Source organism: Lacerta agilis, chromosome 2, assembly GCF_009819535.1.
Source record: "Lacerta agilis isolate rLacAgi1 chromosome 2, rLacAgi1.pri, whole genome shotgun sequence".
Taxonomy (NCBI): domain Eukaryota; kingdom Metazoa; phylum Chordata; class Lepidosauria; order Squamata; family Lacertidae; genus Lacerta; species Lacerta agilis.
Window position 1 is genome coordinate 86961492 of NC_046313.1, and position 26582 is coordinate 86988073.

The window sequence follows — 26582 nt, forward strand, 5'->3', positions numbered from 1 at the left end:
TGCCAAACAGGAAACACCATCAAAGCATTCCTGACAGATGGCTGTCAAGCCTCCGCTTAAATACCTCCAAAGAAGGAGACTCCACCACACTCCTTGGCAGCAAATTCCACTGTCGAACAGCTCTTATTGTCAGGAAGTTCTTCCTAATGTTTAGGTGGAATCTTCTTTCCTGTAGTTTGAATCCATTGCTCTGAGTCCGCTTCTCTGGAGCAGCAGAAAACAACCTTTCACCCTCCTCTATATGACATCCTTTTATATATTTGAACATGGCTATCATATCACCCCTTAACCTTCTCTTCTCCAGACTAAACATACCCAGCTCCCTAAGCCGTTCCTCATAAGGCATCTTTTCCAGGCCTTTGACCATTTTGGTTGCCCTCCTCTGGACACGTTCCAGCTCGTCAGTATCCTTCTTGAACTGTCGTGCCCAGAACTGGACACAGTATTCCAGGTGAGGTTTGACCAGAGCGGAATACAGTGGTACTATTATTTCCCTTAGTTGGGTACCAGTTAGTTGGATACCATGTATACCCACTCCCCCAAGTAATTTTATATTCTGTCCAAGACATGAGAAAGTTGCTTTTGTATCATTCCGGCAAAATAACTTTTCAGTCCCACTTACAAGGCATCTATAAGAAGTGTGTGGCCACAAAGGTTGATTGCTCATCTATATGCATATGACATAAAGGTTCCCTGCAATCAACAAGATAATGCCTCTGACCTGGTTATGTAATCAGTGCATGCAAGTGGCTCTCCGGTTTTTAACTCTGCCAAAACAAAGCACCCATCAGCTCACCAAGTGCCATCCACCATAAGTGGGAATGAGAAAAGCCTGTGTGGATTTGAATCACAGTTATTACTGTCAAAGCCAAGCCAGTAGAATTTGCCCAACAGCCTTTGCAGCAGCCAACCGAATTACAAGTTACTTCACTGGCTGCTAGATACGTACATTTAACTCCTGTTATGGGGAATTCTGTATGCCTGTAACCTAACAAGCCCAGCAGCCATAGATAAGAGTCCCAGTAGAAACCAGCAGCAGTGCATAGGGCAAGGGGAGACTGAGAAATAGGTGGGGTTTTTTGCCAATTATTTTTATTGATTTTCCAATTTTAACCCAATTACACAAATTAATTCCAAATTAAGTCAATTTCGTTCAAGAGGTTTCCCATGCGCCGTTCTTGATGAGTCTTTATGATTTAATATTACTGCGTTTTGTATTCTTACTTACTTCTGACACCATCCATTTTACAAATTACCACATCACAGACACTCTTAATGATTTCTATTGCCGAGCAATAGTGCTGCCCTTCCAGCAGTTTTTCCTTCGGTTAAAAAAAAAAAAAACACACGAGGTGCTGGTAACCATACATAGATAATGCACATAATGGCTGATATGGTCCGATGAAAAAGAGAGCTACCAGGACTCCTTACTGGTAAATACTGTCACCAAAGCCCTGCCTCCCAGCGTTGGGAAGAATCCTAGAATTGTAGAGTTGGAAGAGACCCCAAGGATTATCTAGTGCAACCCCCAGCAATGCAGGAATTCTCAGCTAAAGCATCCATGACAGGTGGTCATCCAACCTCTGCTTAAAAACCTTGAAGGAAGGGAAGTTCATTACCTCCCAAGGGAAACCGTTGCACTGTCGAACAGTTCTTACTGTCAGAAAGTTCTTCCTGAAGTTTAGTCAGAATCTCCTTTCTTATAATTTGAAGCCATTGATTCGAGCCCTACTGTCCTGTGCAGGAAGAGTGTGCTTCCTGGGTTGGGAACGGGGAGAGGCTGGGGGAACTCCAGTTTGTTGTTGGCAGTGCACAGTGTGTATGTACCTGTGGAGTCACTGGCAACCCAGAGAACCTCTATCTTGCCCCTCTCTTGCCCCACCCCAGTGAGCACAACACTGCAGCCACCAGGGCATGGCTACTGCTCTGCACCCTGGCACGCTGCTGTTATGAATGCAATAAATTCTGCTATTTAAATACCCAGCAGGCCTCAATGTAGGAGGCTGAGTTTGATTGGGCAGCGTTGGCCCTGCCATTACGCAGAGTGAAGCAGCTGCCTCAGGCAGCAGGCAGGGCTGCCTCGAGACATTTAGGCACTTGAGGGAACCCCCTTCTTTTGCCAGGAAAGAAGGGTTCAGTGAAGATCTACATTAAGAACGGGGGGGGGGGGGGAATAAAGATTTCCACATCCTCATGGGTCCTGCCACCTGAGGTGGTCGCCTCACCTTGCCTCATGGGTGGGCCAAGCCTGGCAATGGATACTGGAGGGTGGCAATCAGGACAGAACTGCGTGTGCTACAAAGCCTTCCCTGTGCTTTCTAAGTTAGGTTGTGGTCCTCATGTGTGAGGGATGAAGCCCCATCACCAGTGTTGAAGTAAGATTCAGCTACTCTGACCAGCTTTTGTATGTACAATGGAGGGAGGCAACATCATTTATTTTTTTTTGCCTCAGGCAGCAAAATATATTGGGCCAACCCTTCAGGTTGGGCAGACCGCTTTTTTGTGTTGAATATACGCTATATGGTAATTTATGGACCTAATAGGTATCTAAAGCCATTTGTGCATAACAAATAGGAGGATACACCACACAAAACACTGTTGCTGTATGTAGGTTTTATTTTATTTGTTTTTTATCTTATATTTGGAAATGTGCATCCAGGTTTTTTTCCCCTTTAATTTTTTGGGGGGCCCTAAGCTATACCTTGTTTAGCATATACGTAAATCAGGCACTGGGTAGACCTGGTTAACTCCCATTTATTTCAGTGCATGTATTTGGGTGTGTAATACTATATACACACCTGAGAATAAATACCATTTAACTCAATGGAGCTTCCTTCTGAGCAGGCTTCTATAGGATTGCACTGTAAATCTCAGCAACTGAAATCGATAGAAATCAAAAGCCCTTACATTTGGTAGCTGGTTCATTTCCAAGCTAAGAATGATATAAGTAAAGACTAAGGTTTTTAATCCATAATAAAACATAAAACATCCCCCAAAGTATTATTTTCTTTTAAAATTGACATGTGTTGTGCTGGAGAACAAAGAGTAATCATTTGTAAGGATTTGTAATATATAGTTCGGTGGGCAAATAAATAGGCCAAACAAACTCCCTTGATGAAATCTATGTATTTTAAACATAGAAGCATTTTGGTAAGAAAAGTAGCAATCTTCAGTACTTGCCAAGTTCTATCAAAAAATAAATAATTGCTGCCTTTAAAGTTGTCATTCAGAAGCACACACTGGACCGAAAGCTGCCCTCAGGCATGTACACACAGCTCCTACTGTGTTTAATGTGAGTTGTGCATATTTATCAAAGAAAGGAATTTGACCCATTACAAAGCTTTTTGCTGCTTTCAACAACCAACAGCTTTCAAACTCAGAGTAGCTATTTCTGGATTCTGAAACACAGAAGAAAAAAAACACCTTACACATATTTCTCCAGACTGGACTGTATTCTTATAAAAATCAATAAGCGTATAAGGGTGCACACAAGACACAAGATTCAGTTTGTACTTGAGTCTGTCACTTTGAGAAGCAGCTCAATATGTTCTGAGTCACTCTGTGGTATATATGTTTACAAGTGTATAAGAATGACTTATAATATTTCACTCCCCTTTTGATAGAAGTAGATAAAGTTCTCAGAAACAGCAGTCCCTCCAGAGTAGCTTTAATGTACCAAATTCCAGGCAAATATACCCAGAGCTTTGTGGGGGCCACACACACATACACACACAATTTGTTACAATGTTAAGGTAGGTAAAAGAGGAATGATTTAAAACCTCTGCCCACACTGTTTGGAGGGCAATTGGTCTGGAAATTAACATTCTGAAAGGGCTTGGGGGGGAGGAGAGGTATTGGTTTATGTGGGGGGTTTGTGTGTTCTTGTTTTTATTATGCACTTTGTTTTTTGTTTTATAAAAAAACTTGTATTTTCATGTTGTGAACAACCCTGAGATCTACAAACAAACAAACAAACAAACAAGCAAGCAAACAAGCAAACCATCCAGACATGAGAGAGGTGCCTCTGAGAAATCAACCTGCATGCAAATTAATACATACACAGGTTTTTGTGCTAGGAGTTTTTAAAGATGATTTGGGCAGGAGTAAGAGATTAAAAAAGAAACAAGAAAACACTGGAATGAAAAGTAGCTCACACTCACCAATTCTACAACTAAGGTTGGGAGTGGAAGCATAGCACTTTAAGCACTATAGCCAACATTAACACTAAAACAAGAAGGAGAAGGAGAGAAAAATCATTAAATTAAGTGTAATGTTTGTTGGTAAATGGAAATCAGTTTGAAAGCGTGGGAGAAACCCTGGCTAGTCCACCACTGAAGGCAGCCCTGTTTAGTTTAATAGACTATTGCATTTTAATATTCTGTTGGAAGCCACCCAGAGTGGCTGGGGAAACCCAGCCAGATGGGAGGGGTATAAATAATAATAATAATAATAATAATAATAATAATAATAATAATAATACTGCACTTGCTCTGTAAAAGAGCAAGGAGTGAGCAGGTGAAGCAAACTATCAAACTTCCATCAACTTCCCTCCTCCAAATCGCTGCTAAAATAATTCCTTCTGATTTAAACCTAGGCTTCTTTGTCAAAATGAGTGACTTTTCCCCCCCTCCACCCTTGAGCTGCGCAAGAGTGTTTCCACCTTATAGTCAGCTTGGTTTTGCTTTGAACAACAAAATGTCTGTTATGATTTCTTTGGTGTCCAAGCTGACAGAGTAAGACATGAGGCCCTTGTGTGGTGTGGGGGTGGGCACCTCGAAAAAGGGGGGGGGAGTAACCTTGATTCACCTCCTGTCTCAGATTTCAAGTTTCAGAGCTACTCTATATGCTGTCAAGGCAGGTAGACAAATTCCACTGTTTTTTATTTTCTTTTTAACAAAAAAAGGTGGCACATAAGCATTCATAGTTTACATTAAAATTATATGTCCATAAAATGGTCACAGTTTACATTACCCCCAAACAAGAAATGTTTTCAAGATGTTCACTGAATGTCATTTATGCCCCTGACAAATCTGAACCATTTAAAACTCAAAGCAACTGCTGTTGTTATCCGGGTTAAAAGTAACTATACACAGACACTAGAGATCTCTCTGTCTCACTCCACTCCAAATCCTACACTTAGACCAGTGCCGGTTTTACATATAAGCTAAACAAGCTATAGCTTAGGGCCCCACTCTTTTGGGGGCCCCCAGAAAAATTAAAGGGGAAAAAACCTGGATGTACATTTCCAAAATATAAGATAAAAAAAAACACCTACATACAGCAAATGGCTCAAATGGCTTTAGAAACCTATTAGGTCCATAAATTACCACAGAGCATATATTCAACACAAAAAACAGCGGCAATTTGTTGTTGACAAAAGACAGCTGGACATCTAAAGGGCCCCATTACCTTCAGTAGCTTAGGGCCTCATCAAACCTAAATCTGGCCCTGACTTAGACTCACAGTGCTGCCACCCTGACACACACTGCAAGCCCCCACAGCCGAACACACACACACACACACACACACACTTTGCAACCCCACACAGCCTGACAAACGCTCCCCACAATCTCACACACTAAGGCACACTCTCTTGCAATCCCTCGCATCCCACAACCCATACAAACACAGGTACACATATTCTCGCAGTTAGGTTACCTACTGCACAATCCTGCAGGTGCTCTAGACCGAAACATCAACCCCCTCTGCTAGAATTAATAAGCCATGGCGGATGGGTGTGTGGTTGGACATATAGCTACAAACATCTTGTCAACATAAGCTGAAACTGATCCCAGAACACACCATTGACTATGGCATTGGATACTTCATCTCGGACAGCAAGAAATGCAGAGCCAAGGTCACTCTGAAGTCAAGTGACTTTATCCACAAATAAAACTAAGGCATACTTTCTCTCCAAGCAAGTTAAAAAGTGTGCCTTCCTGCAGCAGACAAACAGATCTCTCTACCTTCATGTAAACCCGTCCTCTGAAATATGCCCTGAGATTTGAATTATACATCATGAAGTTGCTTGAAATGTCACAGACTACATTTTCCCTAAGGTGGAATGTGCTGAGAAAGCCCCCTCCCTTGCTGTACCTTTTCAGATCTCTTATTTATTTCAATTTATAGCTAATATTCCATTATCAACCCTTGGGCTGTTCATTTGAGGCTTTCTTTTTCTCATTTTCCCTTCATTAGTTCCTGCCTTTCTCTAGGCTATTCGATGCAAGTTTTGTTGTCACAATTCTTAACGAGGACTGAGAAGGGCAACTAACTTCACACACACACACACACACAGAGAGAGAGAGAGAGAGAGAGAGAGAGAGAGAGAGAGAGAGAGAATAGATGATAGATAGATGATAGATAGATAGATGATAGATAGAGATAGATAGGTAGATAGATAGATATAGATATAGATAGATAGATATAGTTGCTGATCTAGCCTAAAACTAAGCCTCACAGCTCTGGTGTGTATGGTTTTGCATGGTTGTGTTTTTTTAAAAAACATATTTCCTATAACTAATATTCATTTGCAATTATTATGGATAGGCCTTTAGACCAATTCACACAATCCCAACACAGGTCTGAAATGTGGGTTAAGTGATGTTGGGCTTAGTCCATACATGGAATAACATTTCTTACTCTGCTATTTTGGCTAGGGATAATTAAGGGATTTGTTCAGTCCACATTTTAAAGCTAGCAGGCCAAATTCAGTTAATGGTTTTTTCCCACGCTTCTCTGAATTTTGCAATACAGTTCTTGGCTCAAAAAATTGCAAAAATGTGTATAAAATATATATTTGGGGTTAAAATGCATATGGAAATGAGTATTTTAGGATAATGCAGATACAAAAAAGTGTGTTTTGTGGCAAAATGTACAGCAAACATGCAGAATGATGGATATGACATGTAACAAACACATGAATGAACAAACACATACAAACTCTCTTGTATCATAAACAGATTTGTCCATTCTTGATTTTGACACTTTGGCACTTAGCTGCAACTGGAAGCAGCATCATTAAAAAGATACTGGGGTTGTCAACAAGAACACTACAACACAGAAACACAAATGCAGTGGTACCTCGGGTTAAGAACTTAATTCATTCTGGAGGTCCGTTCTTAACCTGAAACTGTTCTTAACCTGAGGTACCACTTTAGCTAATGGGGCCTCCCGCCGCCACTGTGCTGCCGCAGCGCGATTTCTGTTCTCATCCTGAAGCAAAGTTCTTAACCCGAGGTACTATTTCTGGGTTAGCAGAGTCTGTAACCTGAAATGTCTGTAACCCGAGATATTGCGATATTGAAGTCGCAATAGTACCCATACTTTTCTGGGAGTAAACCTTATTGAACTGCTGAAACCCGAGCAGGGAGTTTGTGACATCCGATCCTGTAAAGATCACCAAAGGTTTGAGAGAATGCTGCTGTGTTATTCTTTAGCCTTTTGAACCATTTGTTTGTTTCTAAGTATTTTAAAGTGTGAGCCACCTTGAGTGCACTGACTGAGAAGAAATCATATATGAGTGCGGCCATTTCTTATTTTTTTTGAAGGCATAAAATTGGGGCCAACCGCAATACAGTTGTTCCAATTTAAGCTCCTTTATTTCCACAGTAGACTAAGTTATGTGTTATTTAAAGGCATTCTTTTCCATAAGCAAACCCAGAGACTGAATTGGCCTTCTCATTTTGTGCTGTCGTCCTCCTCTTGCCCCAGCTTCAATCAGGAGAATTCCCACAGAAGCCAACTGAAAGATGCCAGAGTAAGTAGGAGATCAGAACGGGATGCTTACTGCCTTACATTTGTATGCCTGACACATTTCTTTTCCTGCTGAATCTCTATGGGGAAAAAAAAAAAACATACAGTGCTCTCTGTCTTTTACAAAATAGCTGCCATTTACGGCATCTCTCCCCCTAAGCAGCTCATTCTCTATACCATTAACTGAAGTGCACCTCCAGGCCAATTACAGACTCTGATAATTAGAAAAGCTCTCAGAGTCACCTACCATCCAACAAGGTGACATTTAGGGTGATGTCAACCCAATATCACTTCATTATGCCTTGTTGAGCACAAGGCAGGCAACATTTAAGACTGTATCTAATGAGGGGAAACTGCTACAACTACAGTCAAATGTTTGGGCCTCCTTTTATAGCCATGCCATACCAAAGATGCATGGTTCGTTAATGGGAGGGAGTTTGTTGGTACATTAAAGCAGGAAAACGCATCCAGAGGCACTTGAAAATATGGTTGCACTTCTTGGATATATCTGCAAAGCAGACACAGAAAAAAACAGAGTTACATTAGAACCATTATTTTATTTTTCTTGGTCGCTTGAGCATACAAACTGAAGAAATCTCTCTAGTGTGGTGTCAGGCAGAAGACAAGACTGCACTGACTTGGACTGCCTGATACTTTTATCTTATTTCTCCTTCTGTGCAAAGCCATGTCCTAACAAAGTGGTAGTGGGAACAGACTGTAGAGCAAACTCAACTCTCGGTTTCAAAGGCAGCATTGATAGTGGCAGTGGTGGGAGTGTGTGTGTTTATATCACATCTTTACTGCCTTGATCACCTTTCGCAATCGCCCAGCCATAGGCTCCTGTGGTGTTTTTTTGTTAACCATTGCAATTACAGTAGGTTGGATCCAGAGTGTTACTTTCACAAACAACTCATTTAATGTGCCCACCAGCCCTGCAGAGGTAAAAACTAGCCAAGAAAGAGATCGATGAAAACAGTGACCCTGTGAGCATTTGCTGTGGGGGGGAAAAGCGAATTGCATGTTTGAGATCATTAGAAAAGGAATAGAAAACAGCCTGCCAATCTCACAATGCTTTTGTATAAATCTACAGTCTGACTCAGGGCCAGATTTAGGTTTGATGAGGTCCTAAGCTACTGAAGGTAATAGGGCCCTTTATATGTTCTTTGTCAACAACAAATTGTCGCTGGTTTTTGTTGTTGAATATATGCTATATGGCAATTTATGGACCTAATAGGTATCTAAAGCCATTTGCACAGAACAAATAGGAGCCTACACAACACAAAACATTGTTGCTGTGTGTAGGTTTTATTATTGTTTTTATCATACAGTATATTTTGGAAATGTACATACATGGTTTTTTTTCCTTTAATTTTTTTGGGGGGAGCCCCAAGAGAGTGGGGCCCTAAGCTATAGCTTGTTTAGCTTATACATAATTCCAGCACTGGTCTGAGACTACATTTGGAATGATGTGTGTGCTCCCCTAAAAGGATTCTGTGAAGCTGGGAAAGATGGGGAAGAGGGCAGTCAAAGCGGAGGGTAGGACAAGGGATTTAAGCAACTCTACCTGCTCATGTCCCATATGTGTCGGGCAAACCACTTGACTGGATAGGCCTTTGGATGGGAATCTTCTAATATTTTTAACATAAGTAAGAGTATGCACATAGCTGTTAAAATAATCCTAATGCCACATTGGTGGGATTGAACTGGCACCACTGAAGTGACAGTGACTAAACTAGGATAGAGATATTGGGTCATGGTGCATAGCTCAATCAAAACATCACATGTGGTACATCCAAAAGCCTCTAATAGTACTCAAACACAGGGATACCCCAATGAAACTGATTGTCAGGAGATTCAGGAGAGCAATGCATGTCTAATTTATGGAATCGCCATAAAAATATGTTGATTCAACAAATGGAGGTAGCTGTAAAGGGGTATTCATGGAAGAAAGGTCTATTAATGGCCACTAAACGTGATTACTGTATGGAAATTCTAGGTTTCATTCACAGTGTGCAAAGCAAAAGACTGACTGGGTAGATGTTAGCCTTGATCCCAGTCGGGTTCGTCTTAAGTCTTTACATATATTACATATATAGGTACCTCACCTCAAAGAGATGCATTCCCTACTCAAATCTATTTCAGTTCCAGACAAGGAGAAAGCATTGCTCTTTCCCAGATTACAACTTCTCTTCTATGAAACAAATATATAAAGGAAACATTTAAAATGATACAAACACCTCTCTCTCTCTCTCTCATGAGCACAAAAATCAATGAAAAATGTCAGCTACTAGAGGATGGACAGGCAGAAACAGAAAAAAGTGTCTTCTTTACTTAATCTATTTCTTCTTCTTTGTAAGACTTGTGCTTCTGAGTTCCAATTTTTATAAAACAGATAAAAATTCCCTCTGTCTCCCTTTCTCAACTTATCTCCAACCAGCTACACAGACATTTTATGCAGGCCACGTACAGCATCAAGGGAAGGACAAAGAGAATGAAATTACCCGTGCATTTACGATCTGTGTCTTCCTTTTTTGACCCACTAATCGTTAACTTGCAATTGAAGTTTTCTTCCCAGTATTCTGCAAACCACACATTTCTTCTGTTGTTCTCCAGTGTGCGGGAAGTAAAGTAGGTATCAAATCCTAAAAGAGAGAGTTGTTGTTGTTGTTATTATTACATATGTAATTCATATACAAGATGGATGTTTTAGGACTTGCTATGCCTGTTGCAAGAGGGAATGACATGATTCCAAGACAAACATCAGCTGATAGAGCTGTTTCAAGACACCATCCTAGCAAACTGACTATTTGTGGAGGGGGGTGGTCAGAGCTGAAACAAAAGTCTCTCATTCTTCCATAATAAGAAATTTGGGGAGGGTTATGAGGCTATGGACGAGACTGGATTTATTTAAAAAGCGAAAAATGGCAATATAGCCAATAATATAGTCCAAATTAATTAATTTCAATGGGACTTCCCGTGTTCTGGATTTCAAAAGCCAAATATCCATCCTTTATCTTTCTGCTATCTTCTCTATTACTTCACAATTTTCCAGTCCTGATATTAACAATCTCCTCTGTCTATCAGTCAGTGGCTAGTATAACTCACCATCTTGTTTTATTTGACCATTTATTTGACCATTCCTTATTTTTGTATGTGGAAACATTTGGTTTGATTTGTTATTAATATAATTTTTTTTATATTGGAAAATGAATAAAATTATTTTCAAAAAATAAAAAGTGAAAAGTGAAAAATGTTTCAATTAGATGCTTGCTCAGTGGGTAGCTGGCAAGGGGAAATGATTGAAGAAGGCGAGCCAATAAGGAACAGACCACAAATTATATATAGGAGCTGGAATAATGTGAGGTTCTTCTGATGGAAAGGGGAGTAGGATTTCAGATAGACAAAGGGTTGCAGGTGAAAGCATCTGCTGCTGCTCCCTGAAGTTGTACCTACAACAAAGTAGACATTTACAGTTTCTAGGAAGTAACTATTGAAGATACTAAAATATAGCCATTGTACCCTTTGCATTTATCAACCACACTTTACAAGTTAATCACTACACCATGCATTGTGAATTCTCAGGACACAGCCAAAGTTACACATATTTAAATCACATTGATTTCAATTGGTGAGATTTATCTACTCATGAAGCTCTCTTATATTGAACTGAGCTCTTGGTCCATCTAGCCCAGGACTGTACTTTGACTGGCAGTGGCTTCTGCAGCTCCCAGAATACCTTTCCTAGCTCTGATAGTGAACTTCAATCTTAACTAGAATAATGGAAGCTCAACATCAAAAAACAAAAAAACAAAAACTAAGATCATGGCCACTGGTCCCATCACCTCCTGGCAAATAGAAGGGGAAGAAATGGAGGCAGTGAGAGATTTTACTTTCTTGGGTTCCATGATCACTGCAGATGGTGACAGCAGCCATGAAATTAAAAGACGCCTGCTTCTTGGGAGAAAAGCAATGACAAACCTAGACAGCATCTTGAAAAGCAGAGACATCACCTTGCTGACAAAGGTCCGTATAGTTAAAGCTATGGTTTTCCCAGTAGTGATGTATGGATGTGGGAGCTGGATCATAAAGAAGGCTGATCGCTGAAGAATTGATGCTTTTTAATTATGGTGCTGGAGGAGACTCTTGAGAGTCCCATGGACTGCAAGAAGATCAAACCTATCCATTCTCAAGGAAATCGGCCCTGAGTGCTCACTGGAAGGACAGATCGTGAAGCTGAGGCTCCAATACTTTGGCCACCTCATGAGAAGAGAAGACTCCGTGGAAAAGACCCTGATGTTGGGAAAGACTGAGGGCACAAGGAGAAAGGGACGACAGAAGACGAGATGGTTGGACAGTGTTCTCGAAGCGACTATTTTTTTGTATTATAAAAAAACCTTAATAAAATTTTATGGGAGTGGGTAATCAGCTGGAAGGGGATGACAGATGATGAGATGGTTGGACAGTGTTCTCGAAGCGAATAACATGAGTTTGGCCAAACTGCGGGAGGCAGTGGAGGATAGGGGTGCCTGGCGTGCTCTGGTCCATGGAGTCACGAAGAATCGGACACGACTAAACGACTAAACAACAAGAATAATGGAAAACATGTTATTGATCACTGAATTATGGCCCTTTCACCTGTCAGTTTTTCATGCTTCCTCTGACAATCTTTAAGGTCACTGTCCAAAGCCACTTAAAAAATCTCTCTAAACACTCTCTCCTTTTAGACTCTGCTGAATAACTGGAAGAAATCTTTCTGTATCTGAGGTTCTGGCAAATTGTCCTTAGTACCAAGCTCAGTAAGCTTCTTGCACCATACGATAGTACAAGGTAGCCCCCAATTCTGCCTGAGTTGTCCCCACGCTTGATGGCATTTGGACCAATCCCTATGCTAGCTCCATCCTCTTCTGCCCCAGTTGGAATGGACAACTGGCCTGCAAATGCAGAAGTAGCTCCATCATGCCCCACCAATACTCAGCCAGGTTTTGGACTGCTCGGCAAATATGCTTTTAAGTCTGACACCTGAAGGACTCTAAACATTGTTTCCTTAAATGATACAACACATAAACAAATCTATAAATCTTAAAAGGAAGACTTAAGTGCAGCCACAGCGGTGTTGTGAATTGATTTCATAGCCCATCTCTATTGTTAATATAATGCATTTCTCAGGCCCTTATGGAGAAGCCCAATATTATTCCAATTTTCCAGGCTGTAAGTGAAGCTGAGACACAGCAAACTTCCATTGCCACCCAGGGAGAATCATCTCCAATTCTCATATCTTCCCGGTTCTAACTCTAACTGGAACACAGTGTCTTTTGCCTGCTGAAATTTGAGGAGATGCAAGCAAGCCTTTTATCCCATCAGTGTCTGCAAACAATAATATGAGAATACAATAGCAGTGTTGACAAGCCAAACAGCACAGCTTGCCGCCCTCAGTTCTACTGCTTTACCACATTCAGTATTTGTTCACGCGTCCAGGATTCAAAGCAGAGTCAATCAAATGCAGAGAGACCTTTTGTAAATAAGAGGTATTGTAATTCAATAGATACATAAGCTAAATACTAGCTTGGTGTCAGAAAGCTGACCTTTATGCCTGCAAAAAAAAAAAAAAAGCTCACATGAGAGCAGGCTACAGAGACAAGGAAGGATCACAATGTCAATGTGGGTCAAACACCCAGACAGCAGTCTCAGCTTGGGTGATGCTCTGCTGACAGATACTAACGGGACTTCACGGAGCATGGAAGTGCAATGACTAGCCATGATCACGATGCTCTCAACACAAGCCATGCATCTCAGGATTAGAAATCGCCTGCCAAGCTCAGTGGTGTAGTATCAGGTATCCATTTGGCTGCCTTCTAAATGAAAACTTGCTTCAGTCCATCCATTTTTTATATTCCCCTTTGTTTGAATTTTTAAAAAATATCACCTGCACAAGGAAGGCCAATTCAACACTCACAGCTGTATTTTGACCCATTGTTAGATGGAGTCATGATGGATTCACACAGCCTAGTTTGCCACCTTACAGTGGATCTGACACTTGTGAATGGTTTGGTGTGTATTCAGACAAAGAGCCAAACACTGTTTACAAATTGCAAATGTGGGAAAATACTGTTGGGGCTCTTAGTTATTAAGAGCACATTGGATTTTTGTTTTCGTGCTCTGCAGTGCTGCTGTAATAGGGAATGGAAAGAAACATATCAAAGACCACTCCCCCCCCACCAAGTGGAACGTTTAATTAGATCGCAAGTTACCTTACAGTTCCTTCAGTGTCTCAAATGATCAGTACTGAAAAACATGCAGTATTGGTAACATGCAAATTGATTTAATGAAATAAAAAATAAATAATCTAAAAACTGTTCATCTGTTGACAGCGATGCTTATTATTAGCCAGGCATATCTCAAACATCATGGTTCCTGTACATAGTTAAAATTATTTATTCAAGAAAATTTCTATGCCTCTAAGTAGTTCACAAAACTGCACTTCTTCCTATATGTACGGGTGCACTTTTCTGTTGTCACACAATACTTCACATGGTGAAGTATTATGTGATATGATAGGGGTGATATGATAGCCATGTTCAAATATATCAAAGGATGTCATATAGAGGAGGGGGGAAAGGTTGTTTTCTGCTGCTCCAGAGAAGCGGACACGGGGCAATGGATTCAAACTACAAGAAAGAAGACTCCACCTAAACATTAGGAAGAACTTCCTGACAGTAAGAGCTGTTCGACAGTGGAATTTGCTGCCAAGGAGTGTGGTGGAGTCTCCTTCTTTGGAGGTCTTTAAGCGGAGGCTTGACAGCCACCTGTCAGGAATGCTTTGATGGTGTTTCCTGCTTGGCAGGGGTTTGGACTGGATGGCCCTTGTGGTCTCTTCCAACCCTATGATTCTATGGTCACGGACAGAGGGCTCCTGTGAAATGTAGTGTAATGAGAGGCTGTGGATGGGCAGCCTAGGTAAGTCACAGAAGGCAGCCAGGAGAGGTTTATGCAGCCTTCCAGCTCTGCTGGTTCCTTTGCTGCAAGCTTCAAGGCCGCTGTCTCTGGCATCCCAATTCACAGGCCAGCCAGGGCCGCTCCTGGCTGCTTTCTTCCTCTTCTGCCAGCCTGTGGCAACACTGCTGCTGCTGCTGCTGAGAGCCAATTAGCACAAAGGGTTCTGCCTGGGCAGCAGGAGGTGCACAGCAAGGAAGGTGCTCAGAAGCAGCAGTGGCCATCCAACTGGAGGACCCCCATTTTTTCTACATCCTAGCTCCCCTGGTATTTACCGGTATTTACTTATTTCTTTCTGCAACCTAGGCCCATTGTGAGAATGTTGGGTTTTTTTTTGTTATTTGCAGCCTTGGGCACAAAAAGATACAAGGGCACTGGGTACAAGGGCATTTTAAATTTAGGACAAGTCTTTTGGATCCATACTTGAAGAACATTGCTCCCTTTGGGCCTAAATAGCAACTGTAACTGCATAGCTGCATTGCAATATTTTCTCGTTTGTATATTGAATGTGAGCATTATCTTCTTCTCGTCTCTGCATTGATTTTGCATTTGGCTCTTGTCATTGTGAATCTATTTGGTGTTAGTTTGCTGCCCTGGCTCAAGGAAACATATAAACCACATTTATTTTCCATCTCAGTTTTAGAGTCCAGCATGTGAACAATGTTCTGCTTCAAATTATCTTCCATATATAACAATTGCTTACTGTGGTGCAGCCATACAGACAGGCAAGATACTTCTCCAAGTATGAGCAAAGAGAACGAGAGATAGCATTTATATATATATCAGTTTATACCATCCCCACCCCCACCCTAGCCCAATACCTGGTAGGCTGCTGCCTCTCAGCAGATGATGAAAATGGAATATAGGTTTGGGTAGAGAGAATGGGTACATTTAGATGCCAAGTCCCCCCCCCCCCCGCGAATTGTTTTTATATCCAAATCTTTTTGTTTATTTTATTAAGACTATTTATACTTCGCTTTCATCTCAGGGTGCGGTACAGAATACAGAGGAAGTAAAACTACAAAAGACACATTAGTAAATCATAAAACCAAATTAAACAACAAGATCAACTGAAACTACGGAGCAGCCTGAGCTATCATAAACTGACTAATGATCTAAGGTTGCAATCCTAACCTTAGGAATTAGGGAATTAGGATTGAGCATATCTCCAGCCCAGCCAGCAGGTTCCCAGCTCAGCTGGCATAACTCCCTCCTCACAGCTCAGTTCTTTTTCTTTTTCTTTGTATATAATACAGTGGTACCTCTGGTTACGAACTTAATTCATTGTGGAGGTCCATTCTTAAGCCGAAACCGTTCTTAAGATGAGGCGCGCTTTCGCTAATGGGGCCTCCTGCTGCTGCTGCACCACCGGTGCGCGACTTCCGCTTGCTTCCTGGGGCAAAGTTCGCAACTAGGGGCATCTACTTCCGGGTTAGCGGAGCTTGTTACCTGAAGCATTCGTAAGGAGGACGGTATGTAACCCGAGGTTCCACTGTATCTAAATTTATAATTATAATTATAATTATTTTGGTGGGCGGCTTACAGTATACATAAAAACATAGTAAAACATCAAGGATTAAAAACTTCCCAATACTTCAGATGTCTTCTTAAAGTTGTATAGTTCTTTATCTCGACATCTGAAGGGAGGGTGCCAAAATGTATTGGTGCCAATCATGCTTCTAAAAGGAGGGCATTCCACAAGCCTCACTCACTGGATCATCACCTTGTCGTGGTGAGTGGGCCTTCACATTCCTATGACCCTTGTAAGTGAAGCTGTCAGGAGTCTTGTACTCCCAGCAGGGTCACCCAAGGCAGTAAGGTCAAAGGGAAGGAGCTAGACGAAGAATGATCCAAGAAGTCCTCAACGACAGAACAGGCGAATATAACAAGTGGCATGTTACAACGGCTGTGAAGGCGGACAAAGGCTGCAACAGATAAGAATCTACCGGTCGTCGTGATATTCATGCCATCGGAATAGAGCCTTACTGCAAAGAATGTGCGTTGGTCAGTGTTACTGATCTACACACATAAAACAAATTCATGCACACAGGCATCTTCCAAAAACCCATCCCAAACCTAAACCCAAACTTTCATGGGACCATGGCGATTGGAAAATGGTAATGGGGGCAGGACTGTGGTATCTGGAAGCCCCTAGTTATGAACCGGCACATGGGCGGTAGACACAGATTCAGTCACTCTGACTCAAGGAATGAGGCAGTTGAGCAGCTCGGAAGCTGTATCCATGTTTTTTTCATGGAAGACAATCTTACTCAGCTATGAGTGATTGCCAAAGAAGAAGAAGATTCCACAAGCAGAGCAACACTAAAGAGAATGCTTTTTGTTGCATCATCACATGGTGCTCCTCACCAAGCAGTGGTACAGAAAAAGAGCTTCCTCTGAAAGTCTTAAGGCATCAGCAGGGCAGGGTAACAGGAAGACACACACTTTTGTGGAATGAACTGTTATTTGTGTTAATTTGCCAAACACAAGCATCAAACCATGATTTAAATCAGGCATTGCAAACCACAGTTTGTGCCAACATTTGCCATGTGAATTCACATATAATTGTTAAATCGTAGCTAGGATGGTTGCTCGCTCTCAAAAGGCTAGTAGTGAGCTTTTGACACTGCTACACTGATGAAAAATGAAATCAAAGAAGCACATGTAAACCCTGCTTTGCATGTGGTACATTTGTAAACTCAAACCACGCTTTGCGATAAGGAAGGATCTGAAAAGTGACATAATATATAATTTATTGTTACAGGTAGGTAGCCGTGTTGGTCTGCCATAGTCAAAAATAAAAAAATACCTTCCAGTAGCACCATAGAGACTAACTAAGTTTGTTCTTGGTATGAGCTTTCGTGTGCATGCACACTTCTTCAGATCTGTAATTTATTAGTAGCATATAGTTTGTGTAAGGAAAGAGGGAAGGAAACAAAATTTCAACTTGCCAGCAAAAAATTGCAAGCAAATACCATTGTAAATCCTGCCCACCTAGCAGTTCAAAAGCACGTCAAAGGGCAAGTAGATAAATAGGTACCGCTCCGGCGGGAAGGTAAACGGCGTTTCTGTGCACTGCTCTGGTTCGCCTGAAGCGGCCTAGTCATGCTGGCCACATGACCCGGAAGCTGTACGCCGGCTCCCTCGGCCAGTAACACGAGATGAGCGCCGCAACCCCAGAGTCGGACACGACTGCACCTAATGGTCAGGGGTCCCTTTACCTTTACCATTGTAAAACACCTGTTTGGGGATTTAGGGCATGGAGACAAAATAACAGGAATTTAGGCTGGCATAAAGTATACTAGATCCAAGCTCTTTTGAGGAGTGGTGCTGTTGCAGGCTGAGCAGAGAGAAAACAAGCCCCTAAAATGGAGTTCCATTTGCACCACCCCTTTTACTAGCAAGTGTTCCACCAGGTTATGATGTCGTGTGAATGAATGAATGAATATTAAGTTCCAAGTTCCAAACGCAGTTCTAAAGGCTGGTGGATTAGAGCTGACTTGGAAGTGAATCTGGAATCTAACTTGGAGTTTGAGTTTTGCTCCTGCATAAGTGTTTGCTATCCTACAGCAGGGCAGACCAGGATGCTTGAATATGAACAGAATGAAATATTAACATTGCACAGGGCTGGGGTATCTAATAAAGAGGTATAATATGCTCCTTTCCCCCAAAGGACGTAAGTAGTTATTCTGACATTCCTCTAATGAAAACAAATGTATTTACTTCATACCCACAGGATTTTATTGCATGAATATTTTTACACTTAGCTAACATCAAATGGTCTAATTTATTCTCTGCCTGTGTTATTAATATTTGTAATTACAGCAGAATAATTCATTTTAGGGGTTTTTGGGGTAAGGTAAATAGCACAGCAACTGCTGCTATGGAGAAACAGATCAGACAAAAATATATATTCCCACTGAAACATTGAAATATATGTTCACAATTATTCATTAATCCATTCAGAGAATGCAGGGCGTTGTATGTATAAGGCTAATTCCTACAGCCATTCTTTCCCCTTACTTATATCCACATAGTCACACATATATGCATCTTAATAATATCACCATTTCATCTATATAATTAACGAGAGAGTTTTACAGTGGGAAACCATCAGATGAATTTAGAAAGCAGCTCAGCCTTTTCCCACTCATCATAAACCTTGTGAATTCCCTTATGCTATTACACTATTTTTCTATTTTGGCATCAAACAAAGTCCTCCCACGCTCCAGCTGAGGCACATGAAGCAGGCGTGGGAGAATTTCCATGCAGAAATAGTGTCATGCTCTAAATTCCAGAGAAAATCCATATGCATTTGGGACACTAAGAGAGAACCTGTTACGTTATTTTTTTCCATGATGTGGACTTTTTCTTCCTGCAGCAATTATTCACCTAGAGTCATATCTCAAGGATAGATTCATTATGAGCACTGTTTTCACAGCAACCACTGACAATCTCAAAGCTTCAGATCAGAGATTCTTGACCAAGAAACACTGAGAAACAGATGTCTGTTGTCCCTAAACAAACTAAGTACTCCAAGTACTTACCCCGCTGGTTAGTGTTGGACTCAGAGTGGGACGGTTCACTGATCAGCCATAAAGCTAACCATTATCTCTCAACATAAACTACCTGAAAGAGGTGTTTTGGGGCCGATTTAGGTCTGTACCATGCCAAGAAAGGAAACAGATAAACCATCCCTCTCTGTGTGCAGCAGTTGTGTCTGTGTGTGTGTTTGTGTGTGTGTGTGTGTGCGTGTGTGTGTGTGTGTGTGAAGCCTCCAATTCCTGCAGTTGTTTTATTTAACAATAAAATGTTCACAATGTGTTGCAAGTCACATCGAGTTTGGCCTTCTATCATAGCTTTTATATATCCTCAGGCCTGAATTGATGGGAGGGAGCAAGGGAGGACATATCTGAGGGACCAGGTTGGAGTGGGGGGGCAGCAAAATTACAAGCCTGCTCTCTCTCTCTCTCTCTCTCTCTCTCTCTCTCTCTCTGTGTGTGTGTGTGTGCGCGCACGTGCTTCAAATGAAGGGTGTAGGGACACTCACAGAGTTCTCCCATTAGTCCCACACTCCCGATGTTGCTACAACTGGGCTAAGAGACAGAAGAAAGCCCGAGTTTGGAACAAATAAGTCATTTCTTCATTATGTTGTGATATTGATACTGTAGGACTTTCCAGGCATTTCTCAATTTAAAAAATGAGGGGGGGGGGAATTAATCTTGATACAGTGAGGTACACTGAAAAACTAGTGATACCACACCTTGTAAAAACTTAAGATTTAAGAAAAATAATAATCAAGATGCAGTTTTAGGGATACACTGCTGCATTATAAAGCGAGGAGTATATTTTTGTAGCAGTTGCCTCCCTCATGTCGTAATACTGTGCCTATATCCTTATACTGCCACAATAAAGGAGACAACCTGAAATGGAGAATTGACTTGAAACTTTGTGGAGCATATTAAAATGAGTTGCATCAGTTTAGAATTGGTTGGTGGTACCCTTTGAGGTTGTCGACCAATCACAATTTTAAAGCAAATATTCCTGAGCAAGTGGGAAGGGTGGTATGTTCAGACAGAAAATGAATAGCTACTGGAATGATCCCCCCCCCCCAAGAAGGTATACTGAAGGTCTGCTGGGAGGGAGGCATATGAAGCAGAGTTCAGCATAAGCTGTCTTCCATAAAGGGGTGGAAATAGAATACAGTCCAATTATAAAATGAAATTATTGACCTATTTCATTGTACTTGTGCATAGAGCACAGTGAATTTCATTATTTCATTTCAAGCAAGGTAGTTTGTGTCTGCACATAACATATTGGCCCAATTTCATTTGGTGCTTTTCTTACCGGTTATTTTATTTCACCTCCGCTCTTCTTAAAGTAACTAAAGAAACCATTACAGCTATGGACAGTAATCAAAGTGCTGGCCTTTCTTATGTAGTTGAGATTATTGATTTAATAAGCAGCTAGGCTTGACCTCTGATTAATGTAACTGAAGAGTCCTCGGATCATTTCCCCCTATTTGTTCAGCATTCAAGCCAAAGTACATTTATTTTTTTGATCTTAAGTCTGGAGAGAAAACATTAATGGGAGGGAAAGAAATCCTGCTTGAAAGAATTCTGCCCCAGCACACATCCCCTCCGTTTTTATTATGTCGTCTGAACAGTACACTCCATATTTTTTATGAAACTATTAAGATGCTTTACAGAAGCTCTCTAGACCTCCGTGGCCAATAAAAAAGGAAATGCTGCTACTGAGTGATTTTAATAACTTACTGGCAAGGTGCCATAAAAATGGTTCAGGACTGCGGGCAGGGGGGGGGGAACAAGGATAAAAAAAGACTTTCAGGTAGAATAGCAGAAAAAAAATATTCTTGTTGGCATGATGCAGTGGCCACTTACTTCTGATTTACTTTTGAAGATGCTTAACAGTAAAGGGAAACGGGTGATTCTGCTCCTGATGAATGCAGACTTGGAGAACAAGCTTTACACAAATAGCTGCATTTGCTAACCATCATATGCACTAACTCTGTCTCATCAGAACAGTGGCATAGCAGTGTCTCAGTGAGCTGATGCAGTCCATTGCATGTCAAACAGAACATACAATAAGATTGGGGAAGCATTTGGCAAGCTCAGCTTCCACCAGAGCCACAGCGCACAAATCAGTGTCTGGCTCAGATATGGGCCCATTTCAGAAACCTCGCCCCTCCCGGACTCCAAGACGAGAGGGTCTGAGGGCAGCCTCTGTCCTTTTCTTCTGACAGGTAAGGCTAGCCACCTAAAGGAGCCATTGTCACAGACATTGAAAACACCTGTACCTGCAATACCCAGAGCGAGTGATGCAACATGGATCATTGCTCTCGAGGGGATTGTATGGGGGGGGGAGCATGGCTGCTCTCATGACTCCATGAGGTAGTCTTGTCAAAAATAAATATATTTACATATAGGGAGGAATTCAATATACTGCCAAAGGAAATCACTCCATCAGCACAAGCATGTCAGAGGGAATATACTTCTGAATACTAGTGGCCGGGAATCACAGGCAGGCAAAATGCTGTTGTGCTCATGTCCTGCACGAGGTTGGCCACTGTAGAAACAGGATTCTGGACTACATGGGTCTTTGGCCTGATCCAGCAGGCTCTTCTTACATTCGTAAGTTCTTTCCTACACATTCCTGTCCTTCATTTGCTGTATTTACTAATAAGGATGCTCTCATTAAGCAAGAAGCGCACTTCAGGTGGCCACATTGTTGTGTGTGTGTGTCTCTGTGTGAAAAATATACTTTATAGTTGACATGGCAACATTTGAGCTGAATTTAAAAACAATTCAAAAAAATGTTGTCACCTTAATGCAGTGTTTTCTCTCCCTTTTCTATTGGAACACCAATTAAACAGCACACACTGAAGATTTTTGCCAGCGGGTATTGTGAATTGCATTCATGTAAAGCTAATACGTAAGCAGGAACAATGGTGGCAATTCATGCAGTGAATGTACTGGATTTGATATAATTGGTTGTGGCTATACAGAAAAGCAATTTCTCTCTCTTTTTTGAGCCAGCCACATCTATTTCCAAATTCTCTGCGGATAATGACCTAAGAAAAAATTTCTGAAATCTTGCTGGTGGTTTTTGTGTTTGTTTTTTTTGAAACAAAAATCCCAGCCGTTTTCTACCTTTATAATCTGACAACTCTTCTTTTATACCAGACAACTTTCTTTTCTTAATCAGTTTGATAAAGGGATCTAATTCCAACCTTTTTGACTAAAGTAAGTACAATATATGGTTACTACTCTTTTGATCACTATATTGCTCACACATCTGGTTCTGTACCAATGGAGATCCTAACTTGTGAGTTTTTTTAAACTTATAAGCTTACCATACAATTTAAAATAAAAATAGAAGGCTGGTGTTACCCAGAATGTGAACTTACGAGACAGTTTGTTGCCTTGCTGTTTTGTGATTGTGCACAAATCAGATACATGCATTGAGAAACAAAGAGGAAGGAGGGTAAGTCTAGTATGGCCCCATCCTACACTGAGAAAGGCAGTAACCCACTTTTGGGGGTGTAAAAAATGTGGGCAGTTCAGTACCATAAGGTTGAAAACAATAACATTAACCTGGAAAACTGGCTTCATGTATTCCTTGATGTGCTTTCTGCAAAACTTCTGCTAAAGTTTGGTGCCAGTTTAGAGTGAATCGGATGGCGCTGGGTTTTTTTTTTTTGTGTGTGTGAACTACAACCCCCCAGGTTTGTGGGGTGCTACAAAACATGTTTTTTTTTTGTTACAAAATGCTACAAAACAACTACAAGATGTTGGGACCGGTTTCGATGGGATCGGACAACTTTGGTTTTGGGATGACCCCCATGCCCCCCACATTTGATGTATCAATTACTCCATTTGTTGGGCACTACAAAACATGGGGGGGTTTTTTGTTACAAAATGCTACAGAACGACTACAAAACTTTGGCACCAGTTTTGAAGGGATCCCTGATTTTGGAGTTCATAGTTAATGAAGCTTGAGAATTATACCCTGTGCTCCCCAGGACTCTACACTCTTCTGCTTTGCTTTAAGGACAGGGTTACTTTCATTCCCTGCTCTCTATCCACTTTAGTATGGGTTTATGGCAAAATTGTCATGCTCACGTTTCTGTAGGCCTTTTAGAATAGTTAGGGAATCTTTTACCCTTTAATCGAGGTGTGTATGTATTGTCATTTGCTACCTTCTCAGACTGCAACTTTGCTGTCTAAGTAGCATTTTTATAGGTTCTGTCACTCCTATTTTATATAATAAATCAAGCTTGTGTGAGAACTTCTTGTCGGCATAAGGCTGAGGGTTAACACACATCCATAACAAGCGCATGTCATAACTCCAGCAAAAGATCCTAACCCTCTCAGCAGTGTGTAGATAAACATACCTGAGTGCTGGCTGCGCACATTTGAGTCCAGGTACACATTTGCTAACAAAGTAATTGCTCTAGGAGGCCTGAAACACTTCAAAGCAATAAATAAATAAATTCATTTTCTCTCACCCCTCAGGTGTCGGGGTGTCTCAGCATCAAAATGTGATAAGTCTCTTATGCAACTGATAATCTTTCATTGCAAATAAATATACCTGTATGCTATCAGTTAATTTGAACGTGCATGCCCTGTTTAGGATTAGTGTCTCTATAACATCTCCAAATGTTATCATATGGTGAGTATACCAGTTACAAAAAAATAATAATTTATTCCCCAGACAAGGTCAGGGAATGCTTGCAGCAGTATCATGTTTATAGATATACATTTTTTGTCCACCCGGGAATTAAATTCTAATTCAAATGAAGCAAATAGGTGTTGCTTGTCTTCTTTTATCAGCACACCAAGCATGACACCTGTTTCTTTCCAGACATACATATTTTATTTGCTTAAAAAAAAATGCTGAGGCAAATTTCCCAGCTAGTATCTCATTCCCTTTAGATGCTAATGTGTATTCAACAAATGTTGTCAACAAACTGGAGGGGGGGGGACACAAACACACCATTATTTTCAAGTATTTTGTAACCCGTCAGGATCCAGGTTTAGACTTTTAACATTCATTCTTCTTATCCCCCCCCCCCACAAATGCTTCCAACATGTTTCCCCACCACAAAAAGAAAAGAAATCCCAAAAGACTAACATCACACATTGAGAAGAAACACAGAAAACTTGTGTTCATTCATTGCAATTAGGGGAAGGAACATGGCTCTTCTCCTTTACATGCAGAAGTTCCCAGATGCAATAACCTATATAGGGCAGGGATTTAACCCACTTGAAATCCTGGAGAGCCATTGCCAGTCACTGTCAACTACAGTTGTACCTTGGTTTTCAAACGCCTTGGTACTCGGACGTTTTGGCTCCTGAACACCTCAAACCCGGAAGTGACTGTTCTGGTTTGCAAGCTACTTTTGGAACCCGGACATCCAACAGGGCTTCCACAGCTTCCTAATGGCTGCAGGAACTTCCTGCAGCCAATCGGAAGCTGCGCTTTGGTTTCCGAATGTTTTGGAAGTCGAACGGACTTCCCTAATGGATTCCGTTCAACTTCCAAGATACAACTGTATTGGTCTTCAACTGGTGGGTTGGGTCCGGGACATGCTTGAGTTAAAAGTGGGGGCTCAATAACTCTTTCCTGGGTGTCAGCTGAAGACCACAGTTCCATGGTGATGTTTTCTGGTGGGTTGTTTCTTCCACACACACACACACACACACACACACACACACACACTCTGCCAGGATGGGTCCCACTCCACTGACATTTTCCCCTCCCTGAGCCCACTAAGTGGGCTCTGGATCTGGTGTACCTTATGGCAGCTGACTTTAAACCAACATAACTTGACACAGGAGGAGTTACTCGAATAAGTAAGCATGCACAGAGTTGCACTGTTGAAACAGTCACTGTGATGAAAAACGAAGACAAAGAATTCAAGGGAATAGAGTGGCCATTGTTTTTCCAGCCTTACTTCCAGAAATTAGAAATTCTGAGTTCTCTCTATCTTGACAATGCTGAGAGGTATCCGGTTAGAAGTGTACTTCATCTCTGAGAGATAAGGGAACGAGTCACTGAAAATATATCACCTCCTGTGCTTTAAGAGCAGAGAAGTGCTGACTGAGCAAGCCGCCTCCAGTTCTTAACACCTCAAAGCTTCAGTGAAGTGGAACCACCAGGAATAAATACTGAAATTGAGAGGAAATTCTAAGATTTTAAGGGCTCCCATAAAAATGGCAGGTGTTGCTGTGGAGGAAAAGACGCCAGATATTTAATAACTTCAAAACTCAAGGATAACTGGGCATTCTGCCATGTAGCTCACACAGGCTTATTCCAGGCCATTCTATCTGTCCATTTAAGTGAAGTGTAGGTCCACTCTGAGGAGCAGAGGATTTCCAGGGTCTCAAGTAACAGTCTTTCTCAACCACAGATACTGACTTTTAAAACTGGGTATTTTCAGTTTATGTAATTATTTAATTATTGCTACCTGCCACTGGGGGAAAAAACGATTAAAGGTGTTTATGATCACTTATGATACTAGTTCATTAAAATTGCTAAAATAAACCTTCAATAAATACATACCAGGGATTGAACCTGTAAAGCCAGTAATACTTCTATTTGAGGGCTCCCACTATGATGTTTTCACACACGTCTGGCAGTGTGGCCCCTTGCTGCAATATGGTGCCACTGAAGCAAAGGCTGATCCCGCAGGACATATTACCCTACTAGAAAGTTGAAGATCCAATGCCCTTCCCTTTAGCTCACCAGTATGAGCTGTAAGATTTTTAAAGTAGAAGGGACAGGGCTTTTTCTTGTATCAACAGCCCAGCACTTTTAGAATTCCATCCCCAGCTTTGCCACTGCCGTTTTTAGCAGAAGTTTGAAGATGTTTTTATTCTACAGTAGTTCACATTTGGTGTGCTTGGAAATGTTTTTGCTGCAATTGGTTTTGAAATAAATGGTTTCGAAACTGTATTTTTTTTAAAGAATATTAGTTTTTGGTTGATATTTATGAAGTTTTTATGTACTTCTGTCAGGAGCTGCTGCAGGAAGTTGTGTACGGCTGCCCCTTGTGGTAAACTAGTGAACTGCAGTGGTAGGCTGCCATTGAAGAACCTTCTGGATGGACTCCTCCCACCCAGGCTGAAGAACAAGTAGAGAGGGCTTCCTTTTCCACTTGAGTCTCATTTGAGCAACCAAGTCTACCTGAAGTCTAGCATGTCCTGTGTTCCTGGTCTTGACTCTTGGTTTCCCCTCTGTTCCTGAATGTTCTTTGGTTCTTACTCCAGAAAGTAGCCAATGACCCAACATCAATAGTTTTAACCCCCCCCCCC

The 26582-nt window shown here is 41.4% G+C and overlaps 1 protein-coding gene across 3 annotated transcripts in view; it reads right to left on the reverse strand.

Moving 5' to 3' along the window:
• Positions 1-26582, reverse strand: part of GRM7 (glutamate metabotropic receptor 7) — a 391610-nt gene that overhangs the window by 128381 nt on the left and 236647 nt on the right. For all 3 annotated transcript variants that reach the window (XM_033141172.1, XM_033141171.1, XM_033141169.1), the window contains exon 5: positions 10257-10397. In XM_033141172.1, the coding sequence (XP_032997063.1) occupies positions 10257-10397 (141 nt within the window). The remainder of the gene's footprint in view (positions 1-10256; positions 10398-26582) is intronic.